Source organism: Neltuma alba, unplaced genomic scaffold (genome assembly GCF_004799145.2).
Source record: "Neltuma alba isolate B1F8T4 unplaced genomic scaffold, ASM479914v2 tig00006347_pilon, whole genome shotgun sequence".
NCBI classification, from domain to species: Eukaryota; Viridiplantae; Streptophyta; class Magnoliopsida; order Fabales; family Fabaceae; genus Neltuma; species Neltuma alba.
This window is the reverse complement of record NW_021634438.1, coordinates 1-17,448: the sequence shown is the minus strand read 5'-3', so window position 1 is coordinate 17,448 and position 17,448 is coordinate 1. Positions and strand designations below refer to the sequence as shown.

Sequence of the window (17,448 nt, the reverse complement as noted above, 5' to 3'; positions counted from 1 at the left end):
ACTGACAATCCAACTGTTGAAATTGACAATTTGGATATCCCAAATGGGCTGATGAAATTTTTGTCTGATCCAACAGTTAACAAACTCCAAACTAGCACTTTTCTGAGACTATCTCAAATATGTGCGAAAATTATTTACTTACTCCAAACTCCATCCACCACCTCCTATATATAAGCTCCTCAAGCTCCTTCACTCTAGTAATTAGTTGATATGGGACTTTTATATCATGCTATAATTTTCCATTTCTCTCATCACTCACACACACACACACAAAAACATGATTAGAAAAAATAATAATAATTTGTCTATATTAAAATTTTTATTAACTTAATACTAAAATATATTTATTTATAAATTTAATTAAATTCTAGATATAAAAATAAGGATGTTACACCACTGATGATAGAAAAATGATTATGTCATAAATAGTCAAGGCAAAAACTCTACAGAAACTTTTCCAATCTTCTTGTTCTGTTAAACATGTCAAATGAACTTCCACCATCAAGAAGGTGAATGTCAATGGTAATGATTAACCTAGATGTTCTTCTTAATAAGCATTCCGAGAATCTCCCCATATTCCTTAATAATTGGGGTCATTTGATAACTGAAGAAAGTGAAACATCTTGATTAAGCATCCTAATATTGGCCCAATTCTATTACAGCATCATTGTGCACTAGTACTTATAACAAATAAAGGATATTGTTGTATTTATTCTTGAAACCCAATTTGATCAAACCTTTAATGAAATGGCTTAGTTGCACCAAATTCTTGAGCGACTCAACTTCTTCACCTAGCTTAATGCCCATTTCCTTGTACATCTTTACCATATGGCTTGATCCAAATTCAATTCTTGTGCCATCAAACTTTATGTTAAAATCTCACAATTATTGGATAACTCTAGCCCTTTATGGAAAATGAAAGCACAGAGAAAAACAAAAAAAAAATGTTAGAACATATTTTGAATTTGTTTAGCTCACATGTGCTTGAAGTTTTGGTATGAGTTATGGACTTGAGAAAAAAAATAAATCCATTGCCTCCATAGACCTATTGACTCATAGGGAGAATGAAGTATATATTAGCTAGCGAACGGCCTAACCCAATACATGACTAAGGTTTTGTAAATGGTCATTGTATCCGAAGCCCATATAAAAGAAAGTTAAATGACCGTGAATGCTACAATGACGCATCATGAGCCCTTAAACTTTATGTCTCTTTGTGGTATTTCTAATATGATGAATGTGATGAGTTCATGGTCTATTAGGGTTGGAGACCCTTAGACTAGGATTGGTTATTATCTAATACACATACGACATACCCTCCTTGTGATATATCTATATCTAAAGTGATGCAAGATACATACTTAGGTGAAGCAATGCTAAGTACTTAATCCTATGGTCTTCATTGATTATGCATTGGTGAAAATAATGTATTAAAAAAGGAAAAATATGCCATCCAGTGTCCTATTTTAGGAATGACTTTGGGCTAGGGTTTTTGCCCTAAGAAAAGTAGGAACCAATCAATTAGGTAGGTTACTAGAATTCCTTTCATATGTGTGATAATTATAGGGTTGCTCTAATTCTTGTAGGAAAAAAGTCTCATAACCACCTTCATCATGCAATGAAGTTGACCTTCTGAGAACTAACAAGTTTCACATAGATCAACTCCATTAGATGGAGGAAGCGTTCATAGTAACCTCTGAGGGTTCTAAAAACCAACAAGGAATCCATTTGAAACTTTCGCTCACTTAAGATACTCATAGACTTAAGTATTAGGCTCAATATGTGTGTAAAGTAGATTGCGTAAGTGCTTAGTGTGTGGGGACCTAGATTCTACTTGACCCTTATTTGCTAATGAGATCATAGGATAAATAAGCAAATAAAAAACCAAGCAACTTATAAATAAAATTAAAATACAAATATAAAGAAATAAACAAGAAGAGGGTAAATAAAATATAATTAAGACTATATAATTTTTAATAATCAACTTAGATAGACTTGACTCTTTGAATTTGCCTAGCGCCTAGAGTCACCAAACTATGGCACCTGAAATCTGAATCTCTTATAAAGGGAGAAAAATAAGGAGTCACCACCAAAATTTCATGAGAATAATTTTGGAAACTTTTTATAAAAAGATGAGCTATGAAAATACAACAGGGTTTGAAAGTTGAGTGTGTGTGGAGAAGCTGTGAGGCATTCCATAACCCCCATTCGTAAGAATAATTACCCTAAATTAACTATACAAAATTAATATGACCTGTAAAAAAATTCTCATTACCCTTAAAAAGAAAAATATAATAAAAAATAAAATAAAACTTAATTTTTAAAAAGTTGGACCTTTTAGATGGAATTTAAGTCCACGTACTCGTGGGTAAGACTGCATGTCAATTGATTAGGTGCTTTTAAAATCTTTTTTTAAAAATTTTATAAAAGGAGGATTTTTTTTTATTTATAAAAATTAGGTTAGGATTTTTTTTTGAAAAAAAGGAATTTTGAATAAACTCATTTACATAGACTCCAAAATCTCACTTGGCTCTCCAACGAGCTTACATACGCGCAGGGATTCTAAGAAAGTCTCACACAGCAAGGCTCTGAAGACAAAATTACCACTGATCATCTTGAAAATACATAAAATAATACAAGAATAAAAGGAAAACGAAAGCCAACCTCATGCTTTTTATATATCTACACATGCAAAGCCGCGCATTAGGAAGGGAATATAGAGCACAAATTCAACGTTTATTAGAATGTATTCACATTACCCATTGACCAATCTTGAAAACGAAGAGAAAGCATATAGAGATCATATATGATGAATGATACTACCTTTTGAGTTAGTTTGATTTTTAATTTAGTTCTAAATATAAAACCCCAATCTACTTTGTTTCTCATATTTATCTGTATTTTTAAAATAATCCTTATATTAGTTGCACATGTTAAATATTCAATTAAATGATAGTTTTAACTAATACATAATTAGTAAGGGTATTTTAGGAAAGACAACACCTAGTTATTACAAATAACTAACTCAACAAAATTTTTTAATCTACTCAAATTAGTTAGCTAACTCTTATATTAAAATTCGAAGGTAATATATACAAATCTGACGCTATATTAAGGACTGAATAAGCAAAGATGATGCTAAGCGACCTACAACCTTCTCCCATAGGAACATAAATAAAATATACTACCTTCGGTCCTTAATATAAGAGCTAGTTTGCCTCTCAAATTGGTTCTAAATGTAAGATCGTAATCCATTTTGTCTCTCATATTTATTTATTTTTTTAAAGTAGTTCTTGCAGTAGTTTCACATATTAAAGATTCTATTAAATGGTAGTTCTAACTAATACACATAATTAGCACGGGTATTTTAGGGAAGATAGTACCTATTTATTACAAATAACTAACTTAATAAATTTTTTTAATTTATTCAAATTAGTAAACTAGTTTTTATATTAAGAATCAGAAGTAGTATGATAAGAACGTAGAGAAAAGAAGGATCTTGCTTATATGCAGATCGAGATATTTATTGGCGCAAGGAGAGCCTTCTAAGATGCCATGACGAGGCAAATAAATTACGGCCCTCTACCTTCGTTTCCTTTTTCCGATCCTCTCCTCACATGCCTCTCACTTTCTTACAGTTTATCGTCTTTTCTTTTCGGTTTTTCTTGTGTATTCCTTCAATTCTTACGCTTATTTATATAGGTATCATTTAGGCCCCGTTTGGTTCAAAGAATTGATTGAATGGAAATGAATGAAAAAAAAAGAAGGAAGAGAATGGAAGATTTCTGGCCGAGCTGAGCGAGTGTTAAGTTTACATTAGAATTGAAAATGGGTTCAATAAAAAATTTATATTTGATTAGATAAAAAGAGGCTGAAAATTTGAGTTATTTTACCATCTACCCTAAATGTAAGAATATAATATTATTAAATAAAAGTGCCTTTTTTGATAGAAGACAAGAGGATATAAATTTTAAAAAAAAATTTAAACCTTACACAATAATAATATTATTAAAAAACTCAATAAATTATAATTGAAATTAATAGCATGAATATTCAATATAAATACAAAAATCATTACAAGTATTAAACGATTAAAAAATAAATAAATAAAAAATTAAATAATAAAGTGTAAATAAAATATATTAAAGAAAATAAAATACGCAATTTGAATATGAAGAAAATATAGAGATTATATAAAGATTATACATTCTGAGTTTGGCATGTGGGAATTGTAATCTTTTTCAATTCCTTGTTTTTTTTTTTTATCTACTGAGCATTTTTGTTGTAGACAAAATTTATGTAATATATTTTAAGCTGATCATATTTTGTATTTGAATTGTAGGATGTAACATGAAAAGGAGAGTACATATCTTTCTTAATTCAAATACAAATTAGGCAAATGAAATATCATCTATAAGCTCACTGAGTCTCATTTCTCACGCAACAATACCCATTCAAAAAATCTTTTTATTTTTAAAGTTATGTCTGATGAAATTTAAGTTTTAATATGATAAGAAAATGGGTAAGCAAACTCAAATTTGATGCAGCAAGTTTAAATTTTCTTACATCAAATTCGAATTCTCTCGAAACAATTTGAATTTTCTTGCATCACATTTGAATTTGCTCAAGCATATTTCAGGTTGCCACTACTAGAGAAAATGTCTTTTACACTGATTAGAATGGGTATTTGACATATAAAAGATAACTGGTATAGAAATGTGTGGTGTTAAAAGTCCCATCTTTCTACACTAATTACAAAAGAGTGTAGACAATGTTACTTTTAACGATGGTTGTTATTCCAATCGGTGTAAAAAATAAAACAAAAAATTAAAAAATGAAAAATAATTTTATGAGATGTAATAAAATCTGAGAAGAAGCTGCAATTAAATCAGTATAGAAAGTGTATTTTAGATCGGTTGTATGAGAAACCAGTTTAAAAAGTTGTAAATATTATTTTTTAAAAAATATTTTTTATACCAGTTGCACAAATAACCAATGTAAAAAGCATATTTTACACCAGTTGTATGCGGAGTCAGTTTAAAAATCCATCAATATTTACAAAAATACCACCGGTTGCATTACCGTTGTCCTAATAAACAGTGTAGATTATGCGGTGTAAAAAGAATTTTTTTTTTTCTAGTAGTGTGCTTTAGCATATTTCAACTTTCGTACAAAAATCCAATTTACCTAAGCGATACACTTTGTTATACCCTCTTTTTTATGCACAAAGCAGAGTAAGTTTCAGGTTACTTAAGCATAAGGACCCCCCTTTTTTAGTTCTGATTCTAGCAATTAATAACCAAAGTAGATTAATAATCAGTGCTAGTAATTCATATTATGGAATATAAATATGTTGTTGATTTTATCCATCCATACTCTTGTTACTCTCATGACTACTCTCCCATGATAACGCAAATCAACTTTTCATATATAAATGTAAAAATACAGTACCTCACCTTGCATACTATACTACATGTAATAGCATCTTACAATACATGGATATTGGATAGTCGTAATGTTGCTCCCCCAAGTCATTAGGGCTTGGCCGCAACGATGGCTAAACAAGCTATCATAATTTCAAAACACAAATTTTTAAACTCTTACTCCATCATCAACAAGTTTTTTACGAACATTCGTCTTGAATTTACAAATCAATTCAAATATCAAACTCAAATTAATTCTAACTTCATGAGTTTTTAAATGCTATAATACAAGCATGATGATGATAAATTTAGGAATGGTGCTTGTTGTTCCAAAAGCCCACATTTGCATAAGAGTCTTCGTCCTTACACCACTTTATCTTCAAATTCGACGAGCTTCAGTCTTGTCGAGGACAAACGGGTCATTGGTTGTTTCACATGGACAACTGAAAATTGGTTCCCACCACTTTTGGTGAGAACCCATTTTCAGCTCTTTAAAGGAAAATCACGGTCTTGTTTCAATTCCTTTTCAGCCTCTTCTTTCTACCAAATGACCATCGCCATTGAAAATTCTGTTTTTCCATTTCCTTTGCTCGGTTTTCCTTGAACCAAACTGGCTCTTAGGATTTTGCCTCATAAATGTTTTCTTCTATTTTTTTTATTTACTCCTTAATAGTGAGGACCCATGATGATATTTCCTCTTCTAGTACCAAATCATGATCAATTTGTGATTTTTTTATTTTAATTTTTGTTTTTCATGTTTTCCACAATAATGACTTAGTATCATTTCCTGATTTGGCCCAAATCATCTTAAATAAAATAGTTTCATTTTGATTTTTTATTTTTCTTATTTTCTTCCTCAATGACTCAAGGCCAGATTTCCTAATTTGGAAATCAATCAACATTTATTATCATTTATTGTGGGGAGCAGATTTTTGTTTAACATTTTCTTTGTTTTTTTTATCCAGTAAGAGAATTTTCCAAACTTATCCTCGAAAAAAGACTTAAGAAGAATTTTATTTATTTGTGAGCTTGAACAAAAGTAGAGTATTCACAGTGATGAATTGGTGTTTCACCTTATGTTTGTGGAATTGATTATTGAATTCGGTTAATTAGAATAAAATATTTTCTTTTATCAAATACTACTATAATTATAAAGACTTTGACTTATTCAAAAGCCCCACAAATTCACATGATAATATACAAGGCTCAGGGTAAGTATCGACCACCAACTTATTACCAACACCTGTAATCACAAGACTAAAGGCACAAAACAAGAGGAGTTAAGCCTAGCTCACAAGCCTTACACCTGCTTAAACTCAAACAGTCTCAAGATCATAACAACCATCCATAAGATAGAAGTTCTTTACAAAATGATGATAAATGTGGATCCACAAGGTTCATGCATAAGAAATCAGATGGCTTTCAGCCCTTAAGTAAATATCCATCCATTATAGTAATCCAAAAGTTGGAAAAAGGTAGTTAGGTATGCAATTACAAAACATGGCCACTAGCATAGCACAGTGCACAATCACTACAAACCCAAGCCATAAGAGGCCTACTACACTAAACACGTCTAAGTCTCTAGCTGCTTTCCTTCACAACAACCCAAATTGAAAGGTTCTCCAAAAAAAAACAAGATTAACGGGGTGAGACATAAAATCTTAATAACCAAAGATCACTATACAACATATACAAATAGGATGGTAAGTAGGTGAAGTAATGACTTACACAACAATAACGTAATTTATAAACATACAACCTTAGATCCAATAGTCATCACAAAAGTGCATGCCCTCTCATCCACCGCACTCCTCCTTATATCCCCTTGATGTGGACCTAAACTTGGACCTTCTGTGTGGACTAACCTAGCCATAAGTCACTAAACTTACTTCAGGTCAATGAGCCCTCTCCTACGCCTACACCGCCCAAGAATATACTATGATGCAAAGGGTGTTTATCTGAGCATTCTATCCTGATTTTGAGTCGGAAAATAGTAAAACTACAACGGCCTGATAAGAAACCAAACACCTGATCGTAGTGTTGGCATGTCGTACAGGCTTTAAGAACATTTATCCTCCATATACAGACCCAATCTCGACATATGAACTCGATGCATTGATACAATATAACAGACTTAAGAGTGCAATTGATAATGTAACAAGGGCATACTCCAAAACATTGATTGATACAAACACTACAAGGAACAATCACTAATACAAGTATTAAAATACTTCTTACTCCACCAAAGTTTGATACACAAGCAAAGTACATACTTTTCCCTCATAAACACAATATTGGTGATTCAAAAGAGTTTCAAAAGATTTAGAAAATCTTACAATCCACGGTAAGCATATAAAGTAAAGTAATCATGATTACCTCAACTCCAAGATTTGCACTTGGCTTGAACATAAGGCACCACTCCACAAGCCAAGACACACACTAATCTACATTACCATGTAGATTATGGTCAAACACAAGTAAAAATTAAACACAAAACTCAAAAACCTCAAGTGTGACATCCCACCATAACTGCTACAGTCAAACTTTCCAACCCATAACCAAAATTCTCAATCCAAAATTGTAGTCATTAATTCCTCCACCCAATTAAATCATTAGCCTCTTTAATCAACCTCGACAATAACCATTCAATCAATCCTCAGGTCACATATTTAAAATTTTTACCTTCAAGGTACCCAATATTTAAAAATGATCAATATCAATAATCTAAAACAATTAAAAATCTTATCTATCCTCAATAAACAAAACCCAATCAATAAAACACCATTTCCCCCCCTTTTGTGTTGCTTGCCGTACAGAATTGTTCCTATCGCCGTGGTGAAATACACAAAGAGCCCCACAAAACTGCCTCAAACAACCTCTAATTGAACCTCTTTTACTCTATCAACCTCAAATGGTCATTAACACACCTTAAGATTTGATTACAATCAAGATTAGTTACCCTAGATCCTTGATTAAAAACGAGGATGTTACGCTGCAACGCTGAGGGCTAGCCTGTTTAAGCCCTTTTAATCTTTTTAATATTTTTTTAATTTATTTATTTGATGCTAGTGTTATTTATTTCTTTTACATTGTTAATAATATGGCGGATAATAATTTGATTTATATTATATTTATTAATATTTTTAAACTATATATATTTGATAAGAGAGTATTTTTATACTTATATAACTTGTGATTTTACTATTTGAATTGAAAATTTATGAGTTCTAATAGTAATGTGTCTAAAACTAAAGTAAATAATAACTAGACTGCGAAACTTGAAAATAAAATTCATTTGAAGAAGAAAACTTTGATATTTTTTCCACTAAAAAAGAACTTACTCGTACTGAGCTACAATCAAATATTGTTGATATTGAAGATAGTGATGGAAATCATATTGATGATATTGTTAATGTTTAGTGTTTCGTTTGTGCTTTGTACGTTTTATTCAATTTTAGACAATAGTTTATCAGTGTTTGAGACTACAACTTGATTTGGTTTAGTTTTGAAAATTTGAATAACTATTTAACATTTTGTTTTATTACTATTAATGGCTTGATATATGAATTTTATGATATTTATTGTTTTACTTCTGTCCATATCAAAATATTTTTTTAAAAAAAATTAATCACGCCTGAAAGTCGGCTAGCTGGCCCCGCCATCGCTAAGGGTCGAGTTTCACCAAACGACTATTTTTTGACATGTGGGTCTAAACAGGCTGGCCAGTTTAAGCTAGTGGCCTGTGAAGGCTGGTTCAATTTCCTAGTACTATCTAATAGAGACAATCATGTTTGAGCATGTGTGTAATATTTTGAATGAGTTGACTATACAAATTTTGGAGTTTTTGAGTTTGCAGTTGGTAGTTGTATGGATCGGTGGCGTTGGAATATTACTGAGAGAAAAGCGACCCCTCATCAAAGGAAACTAAGATTGAGGTCTATTAATTCTTTTAAATTCTTAGTGTTAACTCTTGAATTCATATTTGCGTGGATTTTTTTCTTCCAATTTTGGATATTATTTTTCGAAAGAGTTGCATAAAGTTTGATGTTAAAATAATTGTAAAAATCAGCTAGCTGAGGCGATAAATATAATTAGTTATTAGTTTCTTTTCTTTGTTTTCCCCCGCCTCCCCCTCAAAAAGTAGTCTCTTATGAAAGGAGATCCTTTTGTTCCGCCACCTTTTTGATGGCACGGAATGATCGGTAAAAAGTTCAGTTCAATCATGCAATCATGTTCTCCTATTCAAAACGTAAAAAGTAGATAAATAATTTAAAGAGAGTAAAAAGTGCATTTCAAATCCTAAACTTATTTCTTAAATGCATCAAATACCCAAATTTTTTTAATAGTACAATTTTATGTACATATATATTTTTTGATGTAGTCAGCATTTCAATGTTTTCTTCAGCATCCTAAACACTATAAATAAGATTAGGATAATAGAAGCACAAACAAAAAAAGATCATAAGTAATATTACACTATTAAACAAATTAGATCAGGAAGTAGAGGTTGTACCTTTAACCATTTAGAAAAGAAAATAAATTAAATTCTTATATTTAAAATTATAATAAATCCTCAAATAATTCTTAGAATTGCAAGGAATATACGATAAGAATGCAACAAAACAAAAAGTAAAAGTTGCCCCTCAAGAATTTTATAATATTAAGACCATGAAACCCCACCAACAAAAAGTAAAGGCAATGTGGTTATAATAACATAACAAGGGTCCTCTTTATCATGGTGCAATTTCTCATAGAGAGTGGATATTTATAATTTATAATTATTAGAATATCAATTCCGCCATCATTTCCTTGTTGTTGCTGGCTTTGTTGTTGTGGATTATTATTATTATTATTATTATTATTAAAGATTTAAAATAGCTATATACAATCCGCCTAAATTGACGCTATTTCTCCTTTCTTACCTCTCATGCGCCTCTCTGTCATGGTTGGTCGGCATGTCTTGTCTTTCTCACCAATCTTTCTCTTTCCGGTCCCTGTTTCTCATCAGTCTCTGAAAATGAAAGAAAAATGGCATTCCTAAATATCTTATTAACTAAATCATGTAGTTTAAAAAATAGTTAAAATAAATTAAAAGTAATAAATATGTAAAAAATTAATTTCTTTAAGTATGTATTTATTTAATGAAAGAGCAAAAAATAATGGGAAATACTCATCTGGTTCTATTTATAGGCTAGAAAGAAGATATTTTTTGATCCTATTTATAAGGTATTGAGAGAAATTTTTTTATTTGGATGTGCAATTTTACTTTTTATTTATTATTGTGTTAACTTTGTTTACATAAGGTATAGTATATATTAAACAGTGATAAAGACTGGTAAAAAAAAAACAGTGATAAAGATAGAAAGTTTTTAAATTTTAAATGAGAGTTAATGAAATTTAAAGTTTTTCTTGACTTGCGTAAAACATGTTGAAAATGACTTATAAATAGGATAAAAAAAGTACCATTTATAAGATAAAGGATTAAAGAGAATAGAAAAATTAATAATGGGCAAAATTGATAAAGCCATATTTAATGTCCAGACAATCTTTAATGAGAGCTTATGATTAAAAGATCAAACCAATTCAAATTTTGAGATTTTATAAATAAAACCGAATGAACTATTAATTGAATTCATGTAAAATAAGTTACGTTAAATTTTAAATTAATTACCACTTACTTTTTTATTGGAATAATTAATATACAAGTCCTTATAGTTTCAACTGATTTTTAATCAGGTCCCTATAATTTTTTTTCTTTTTATCAAGTCCTTATATTTTCACATATTTTTAATCAGGTCCTTATAATATTTTTTCTTTTTATTAGGTCCTTATTGTTTTACTTTGTTTTTAATTAGGTCCTTGTAGTTTTTATTCTTTATTTTATAAATAATAAAATTTTAAAAATAAATTATTGTAACAATCTTATGTTAATATTCTTTTAAATTTTTAGTCAAACAAATATATTATTTATTTTCAATTTTAATTTTTATAATTATAAGATTCAAATTACAATAATAAATTTTTATAAAATTAAAATATAATTATAAATAATTTATATTTAAGTACAATTATTATTTTGATTATTTATTAATTACTAAATGATTATATTAATTATTTTGTCTAATTATGTAATTATTAATTTAAAAATGAAATTAATTTTTAAAAATAAAGTTAATAAATAATTTTTTTAAAACTACAAAGGACCTAATTAAAAAATAAATGAAACTATAAAGACCTGATAAAAAGGAAAAAAAATAGAAGGACCTAATTAAAAACACACGAAAGTAAAAGGACCTGATAAAAAGAAAAAAACTTATAAAGACCCAATTAAAAATCAAATGAAATTATAAAGACCTGGAGATTAATTATCCCTTTAAATATATCTTAATTAAATTACATGTATTATTGTGTCATATGTAGCATACAAATATGAGTCGTTTATAAGTGATAAATTTTGTGATTAGTTATAGATTTCAAAGTTTATATTTTATGGCTGGCCTAAAAAATTAATTTATATTTTATATTCATCGAAGTTGATTTTTGGTTTTAGTGTTACAATAATGTTGAGTCTTGGGCATTAATTAATCATAAAAAATAAAAAAAGATAAAATAGTTTGTAACCAACTAGTATGGAGTATTAATTTACTGTTGGAAATAAAAAATAGTATTAATTTATAATATATCAATGCGTAGAATGAAGAAGCTGAGTGGTGGCTAGTTAAAAATAAATAATAATTTTCATATTCCTTACGTCTTGTGAAATTAAATGGCTTTAAAATTACTTTGTCCTAGGATCACTAGTATCATTTTCTCCAAATTAAAGTGCATCTAATCACACATTAGTAAGGCAACTATATGAACTTTCATCAATATTTTAAATTTAATTTATAATTTAAAATTTTCACCGGGAATTTAAAATTGAAACACATCAGATGGAATGCATTGAATGCTAATAACTTTGTGTTCTTAACTTTTTGATAAATGAGTTATATATATATTGATACAGGTCCATATATGTGTGCATATATACAGGCAAGCAGCTAGGAAAATTATTTTTTTTGTCCATTTATTTTTTACACAATTATAACTCAATTTCTAAATTTTATCTCGATCTAACTTAATTTCTGTAATTTTAACTTGATTACAACTGAAACCCCTGGTAACTCAGTGCACTTCACTCATGATAATTTTAGTCATTTAAAACTTTAATCCCTATATTTTTATTAAAAAAATAAAATATACTATATTTTATGAAACTTAAAGATTAAAATTTTAAATAGCCAAAACTATAGGATTAAATTATAAACGAGTTAAAATTATAAGGGCAAGAGATTAATTTGGCATATATGTTGGCTTGGATATGTACTGTTGCTTAAAAACCAAAAAAAAAAAAAAAAGAAGAGAAAGAGTTATCGAACATTTATTTGGTTTAAATGAAAATTAAAAATTGAAAAGTACAGGTTAGGTTGTTAAGGTTGAAACGTGAAGGCATGTGGACTTGGCAATTGTTCGCAACCCGAGAAAGCTACTCGTCGCGATTAACGGCTCAACTGACTTGAATGTTTTTTCTGTTTTGGCTCACGAGAAAGGATGCTTGACCGTCTTACAAGAAAGTACGAGGCTCCCTTATTATAAAACGGCACTCTCTGACATAATTTTTTAATTTAATTTGTATTTATGTGCTCCCTCCGATCCATATTAAATGCAATTTTTAATTTTTAACCAATCTTACTCTTATTTAGCATTATTTTTTTCATACATTTTTTTTCGTTTTTCCTCATAATTTCTCTCTCACGTATCTTCTGATAAATAAGGGTGGTATTTTAAAAAAGAAGTTCTTTCCTAATATATTTATTGTTTTTAATTAATACTAACAACTTTTTTAAACAACGTAACTTGATTAAATAAATCTTATAGAAAAGGAGTAAATATTTTCACAATTCTCAAAAGTCTTTTTTGGCAACTACAATTCTTAAAATACTATATTCTTAATTTGGGGAAAATAATACCACTTTTCAATTTTTTCGTTTATTAATAATGATTACTACAATGAGTTGTATTTAAAATTAAAAAAATGACAACAATTTAGTACGCTTAAGGAGCATAATATTTTAAAAGTATAAATTACCTTTTTTTTTTTTGCCAACGAATTACCACATCTTCACTTTGGTTCCTAACATACCACATCTTTATTTTATATTTAAAATCAAATTGGGTTTTAAAATTTAACCTATAATTAAAATAGGAAGGAATATACTTTAAGAATTTAGCCATTCATCTGTAAATGTACGGCGTTATACAATGTGTTTATTTTATTTAAAAAAAATATTAACAACATAGAAACAGAACAAGAAACATGCCAGATTGGGTCTCCCTAGTGACCAGTTGCTAGTGTTTAAAAAAACGGTGTCGTCTCAGCCAAAGCTTCTGGAATTTCCAGGCCAGAAGAGTCAACATGGTCGCATAACGCCGTTGCAGTAATTCCAGTCCGTGAGCTATTAAAAAAAACGCAATTATTAATTAGTTAGTAATTACCGTCTCTAATAGGGGTATTATTGTAATAACAAGATTATTGGAAGGGCTTGATTGTAATTTAACGCCTCTCTAAGGTGAGGCGCAAAAAAATGAAAAAAAAAAAACCAGCAAAACGCAGAGACAAAGAGCACCGAAACTGTGAGCGATAAGAGCAAACCATATACAAACAACAAAGGCATTCTCAGTGGTGGATCATTGTGGTTTTCTCTGCCCAAAAAAATTGAGAAACTCTATTCAGAAGAAGAAGAAGCAGTAGTAGTAGCTGCTTCTGGCAAAGCAATGCCTGTCATCACCGAAATTCTATGCTAATTTATCTGATCTTGACATTCTCTTTCGTTGTTTTCATGCAGATGCTCACTGCATTGTCTGGAGAAGGTGATACATTCTAATGAGTTTTTGCTTTTGTCATGTTTAAATTCTTCTTTTGTACATCGTGATTCGTGAGCGTCATACCTTCTTCTTCAAATAAATCTGAACCGGATTTGGTAGAAGCGATCTGTTGGTTGACGAATGAAGAGGTTTAGCTTGTAACACATTTCACAATTTTTGGCCCAACTTTTTTTTTTTTTGCATTTTACTTCATATTGTACGTTGAAAAGTGAGTCAACAAGAGTGATGGATGGTCTTTGAAAATTTGTTGGTTTGTTTCTTTTTCATTTCGTTCATTTCCTTCTTTAATTGCATTTGGTTCAATTGGCAGTGCCTCCGTCTCTGAACATCCAAGATCTTGGAGGACAATGCTAACTCTGAGAACATCAGGCAGAGGCGAGTTTGATCCTGCGTGAAAGCTTGTACTGTTTATATTAGCAGCCTGTTGCGAGTATCAAATAGCTCAGATGCCAATTTCATTCGCTTAGTCATTGGTAAAACGAACTGAAAACGTTGAAATTTTACGGTGGTTTTTAGTCTTCCGTATTGAATTGCTGTATCCAATGTTACGATGGAAATCATGAAATTTCTATGGTTTTCGGAATTTGCAGCTGCGAATTGATATAGGTGGAGGGCTATATTTCAGGTTGATTTTCCTGAAGGCATGGCATCTGGGTGGGACCATTTTGGGGATATTGCAAATGTAGCCCAGTTGACAGGCCTGGATGCTGTGCGGTTGATTGGGATGATTGTAAAAGCTGCAACTACAGCACGAATGCACAAAAAGAATTGCAGGCAGTTTGCACAGCATCTGAAGTTGATTGGGAACTTGTTGGAGCAGCTCAAGATCTCAGAGCTCAAAAAGTATCCCGAAACTCGAGAGCCTCTGGAGCAGCTTGAAGAATCCCTTAGAAGGGCTTATATATTGGTCAATAGTTGTCAAGATCGGAGCTATCTTTATTTGTTGGCCATGGGCTGGAACATCGTTTATCAATTCCGGAGGGCTCAGAGTGAAATTGATAGATACCTGCGCCTTGTTCCTCTCATTACACTTGTAGACAATGCTCGAGTCAGGGTATCTATCTGTTAGTAGTGCTGTGTTCTATCTCTTCCTATAAACTATCTGCACTTGATCAATTGTGCTAGAGTTTTATTCTCCTTCAGTTCTATGTTTTTAATATATGGCATTTGCTTCACTGCTATTATTTTATTAATATAATATTTTTTGGCCTTTGAAAATTAGGGACCTATGCTGGCAGGGTGTATGCCTGAATGTGTGCTGTCAACCAGCCACGTCATGTAGCTAGTTATGTAGGATAATAGTTTTCCATATTTGTTGAGGACTTTCTTGAAGTTACATCTCTTAATATGTCTTAATTAAACACACGTATAGTACGAAGATATCTCCTTATATTTTGTATCTGAATTGATCAGAATTTGGAAGTTTCTTGTCATATATAAGATGTACGATCTGTTTAATGCTATTACTATAATCATAGCATCTGCAATTGCAAATGTGGCCTCAATGTTTTCAATAATCTGTTGCTTCTATGAAAATTTCAGGAGAGACTTGACATTATTGAAAGAGATCAATGTGAATACACATTGGATGATGACGATGAAAAGGTGCAGACTGTTATTATGAAACCTGATCCAGACAAAGAAGATACTGCAGTGCTGAAGAAAACTCTCTCTTTTTCTTATCCCAACACGCCTTTCAAGGAAGCACTGAAGAAAGAAAATGAAAAGCTTAGAGTGGAGCTACAGAGGTCACAAGCAAATTGGGATGCGAGTCAATGTGAATTCATTCAACGTTTATTAGATGTCACTGAAGTTGCGGCATATTCTCTTCCAGAAAAATTTTCTCCTGAAAAAAATCATAAAATTGTAGAGAACACTTACATTGATGCTAATCATGACAAAGAACACGCATATGATGACAAGTCTTATGAGGGAACTGATGCTGTTTCAACGTCAAGGTGATTTGCCCCCTTATCCCTTGAGTTTAACAAGTATTATTTGTTCACCGGATAACTCATCTGTCTGAAAATTAAAATAGTTCATGCTCCTTCCATCTCTTTGCTTTCTTGTGCGGCCAATAATAGTTGTCTTAGATGAGTTATCTAATTTTTCCATTTTGATAACTAATCATCTCTTGGCATAAACAGATATTCATCTGGAGGTTCATATCAGGAGGAAGAATGGCATACAGATTTACTTGCTTGTTGCAATGAACCTTTTCTTTGTATGTTCTTTCCTACTGTTCATTATTTTGTTCAGATTATAGTTGAAAGCGGTGCTTTGACGCTCCTGAGGGTTTATGTATCTATATTGTGAGGTTCACGGTGGCTGTGATGTTATTGATGATGTATCTCTCAGATGTCTTGTCAATTGACTTTCTAAATAGTCGGCAGCATGTTCCACACCATTTTATTACTTCATTTTGCCCCTACCTCAAATTTACGTGTTATTGTTGATGTCCACCAGTGGTGATTGATTGGTCAAGTCTGGCATAGTAATCACATTGATCATATACGAACCCCTATTGCATGGGTTGTTAAATATCGTCCTTCTCAATATGAGTTGATAACTTACGTTGCAGGTATGAAGACGTTCTTCTATCCCTGCGGGACATTTTCAAAGATTGCTACTGTTGCAAAGAACAGACCCATATGTAAGTTACGGCATAGAGTCTGTTAGCATTTGACAAGCTGTTTTTACGCAGATGGATAATGACTGAAAGTGTCTTGCTTTTATTAGTTTTAGGAATGGGATGACGTTTGAGTAGAGGGTAGGCCAAGTTGGTGATGTCGAACATAAGTTCCTTTTTCTCACCCCCACCCCCCGGGGGTTTTTTGGGGGTTGGGCGGTGGGGTGCAGCAACGATATAGGTACTTCAGAAAATTCTCCTACGTTACTATGTTTATCAGGACTCCAAGTAGTGGTTAAGTGACTATATGTGCTTTGGCCTTGTTGAAGTGAGATTTAAAGACAGACTATATTTTTACACTTTCACATCTCGTGAACAATGAAGAGGAGTTGACTAATGATGAAGCAAGTTCTTCTTCTTGTGATTTTGTGATTTTTTGCTATATGAGCTAAATATGTGAAAGGAGTCTTT

General features: G+C 31.0%; 1 protein-coding gene across 1 annotated transcript; it reads left to right on the top strand.

Moving 5' to 3' along the window:
• Window positions 1-14,099: 14,099 nt before the first annotated feature.
• On the top strand, window positions 14,100-17,001 carry LOC114750193 (cell number regulator 13; the record flags this gene model as incomplete). The annotated part of the gene is made up of 6 exons (XM_028938741.1): window positions 14,100-14,333; window positions 14,659-14,821; window positions 14,939-15,402; window positions 15,891-16,306; window positions 16,496-16,572; window positions 16,930-17,001. Coding segments are annotated over exons 3-6 (976 nt in total), but the record flags the coding sequence as incomplete, so codon positions are not given.
• Between the last annotated feature and the right edge of the window lie 447 nt (window positions 17,002-17,448).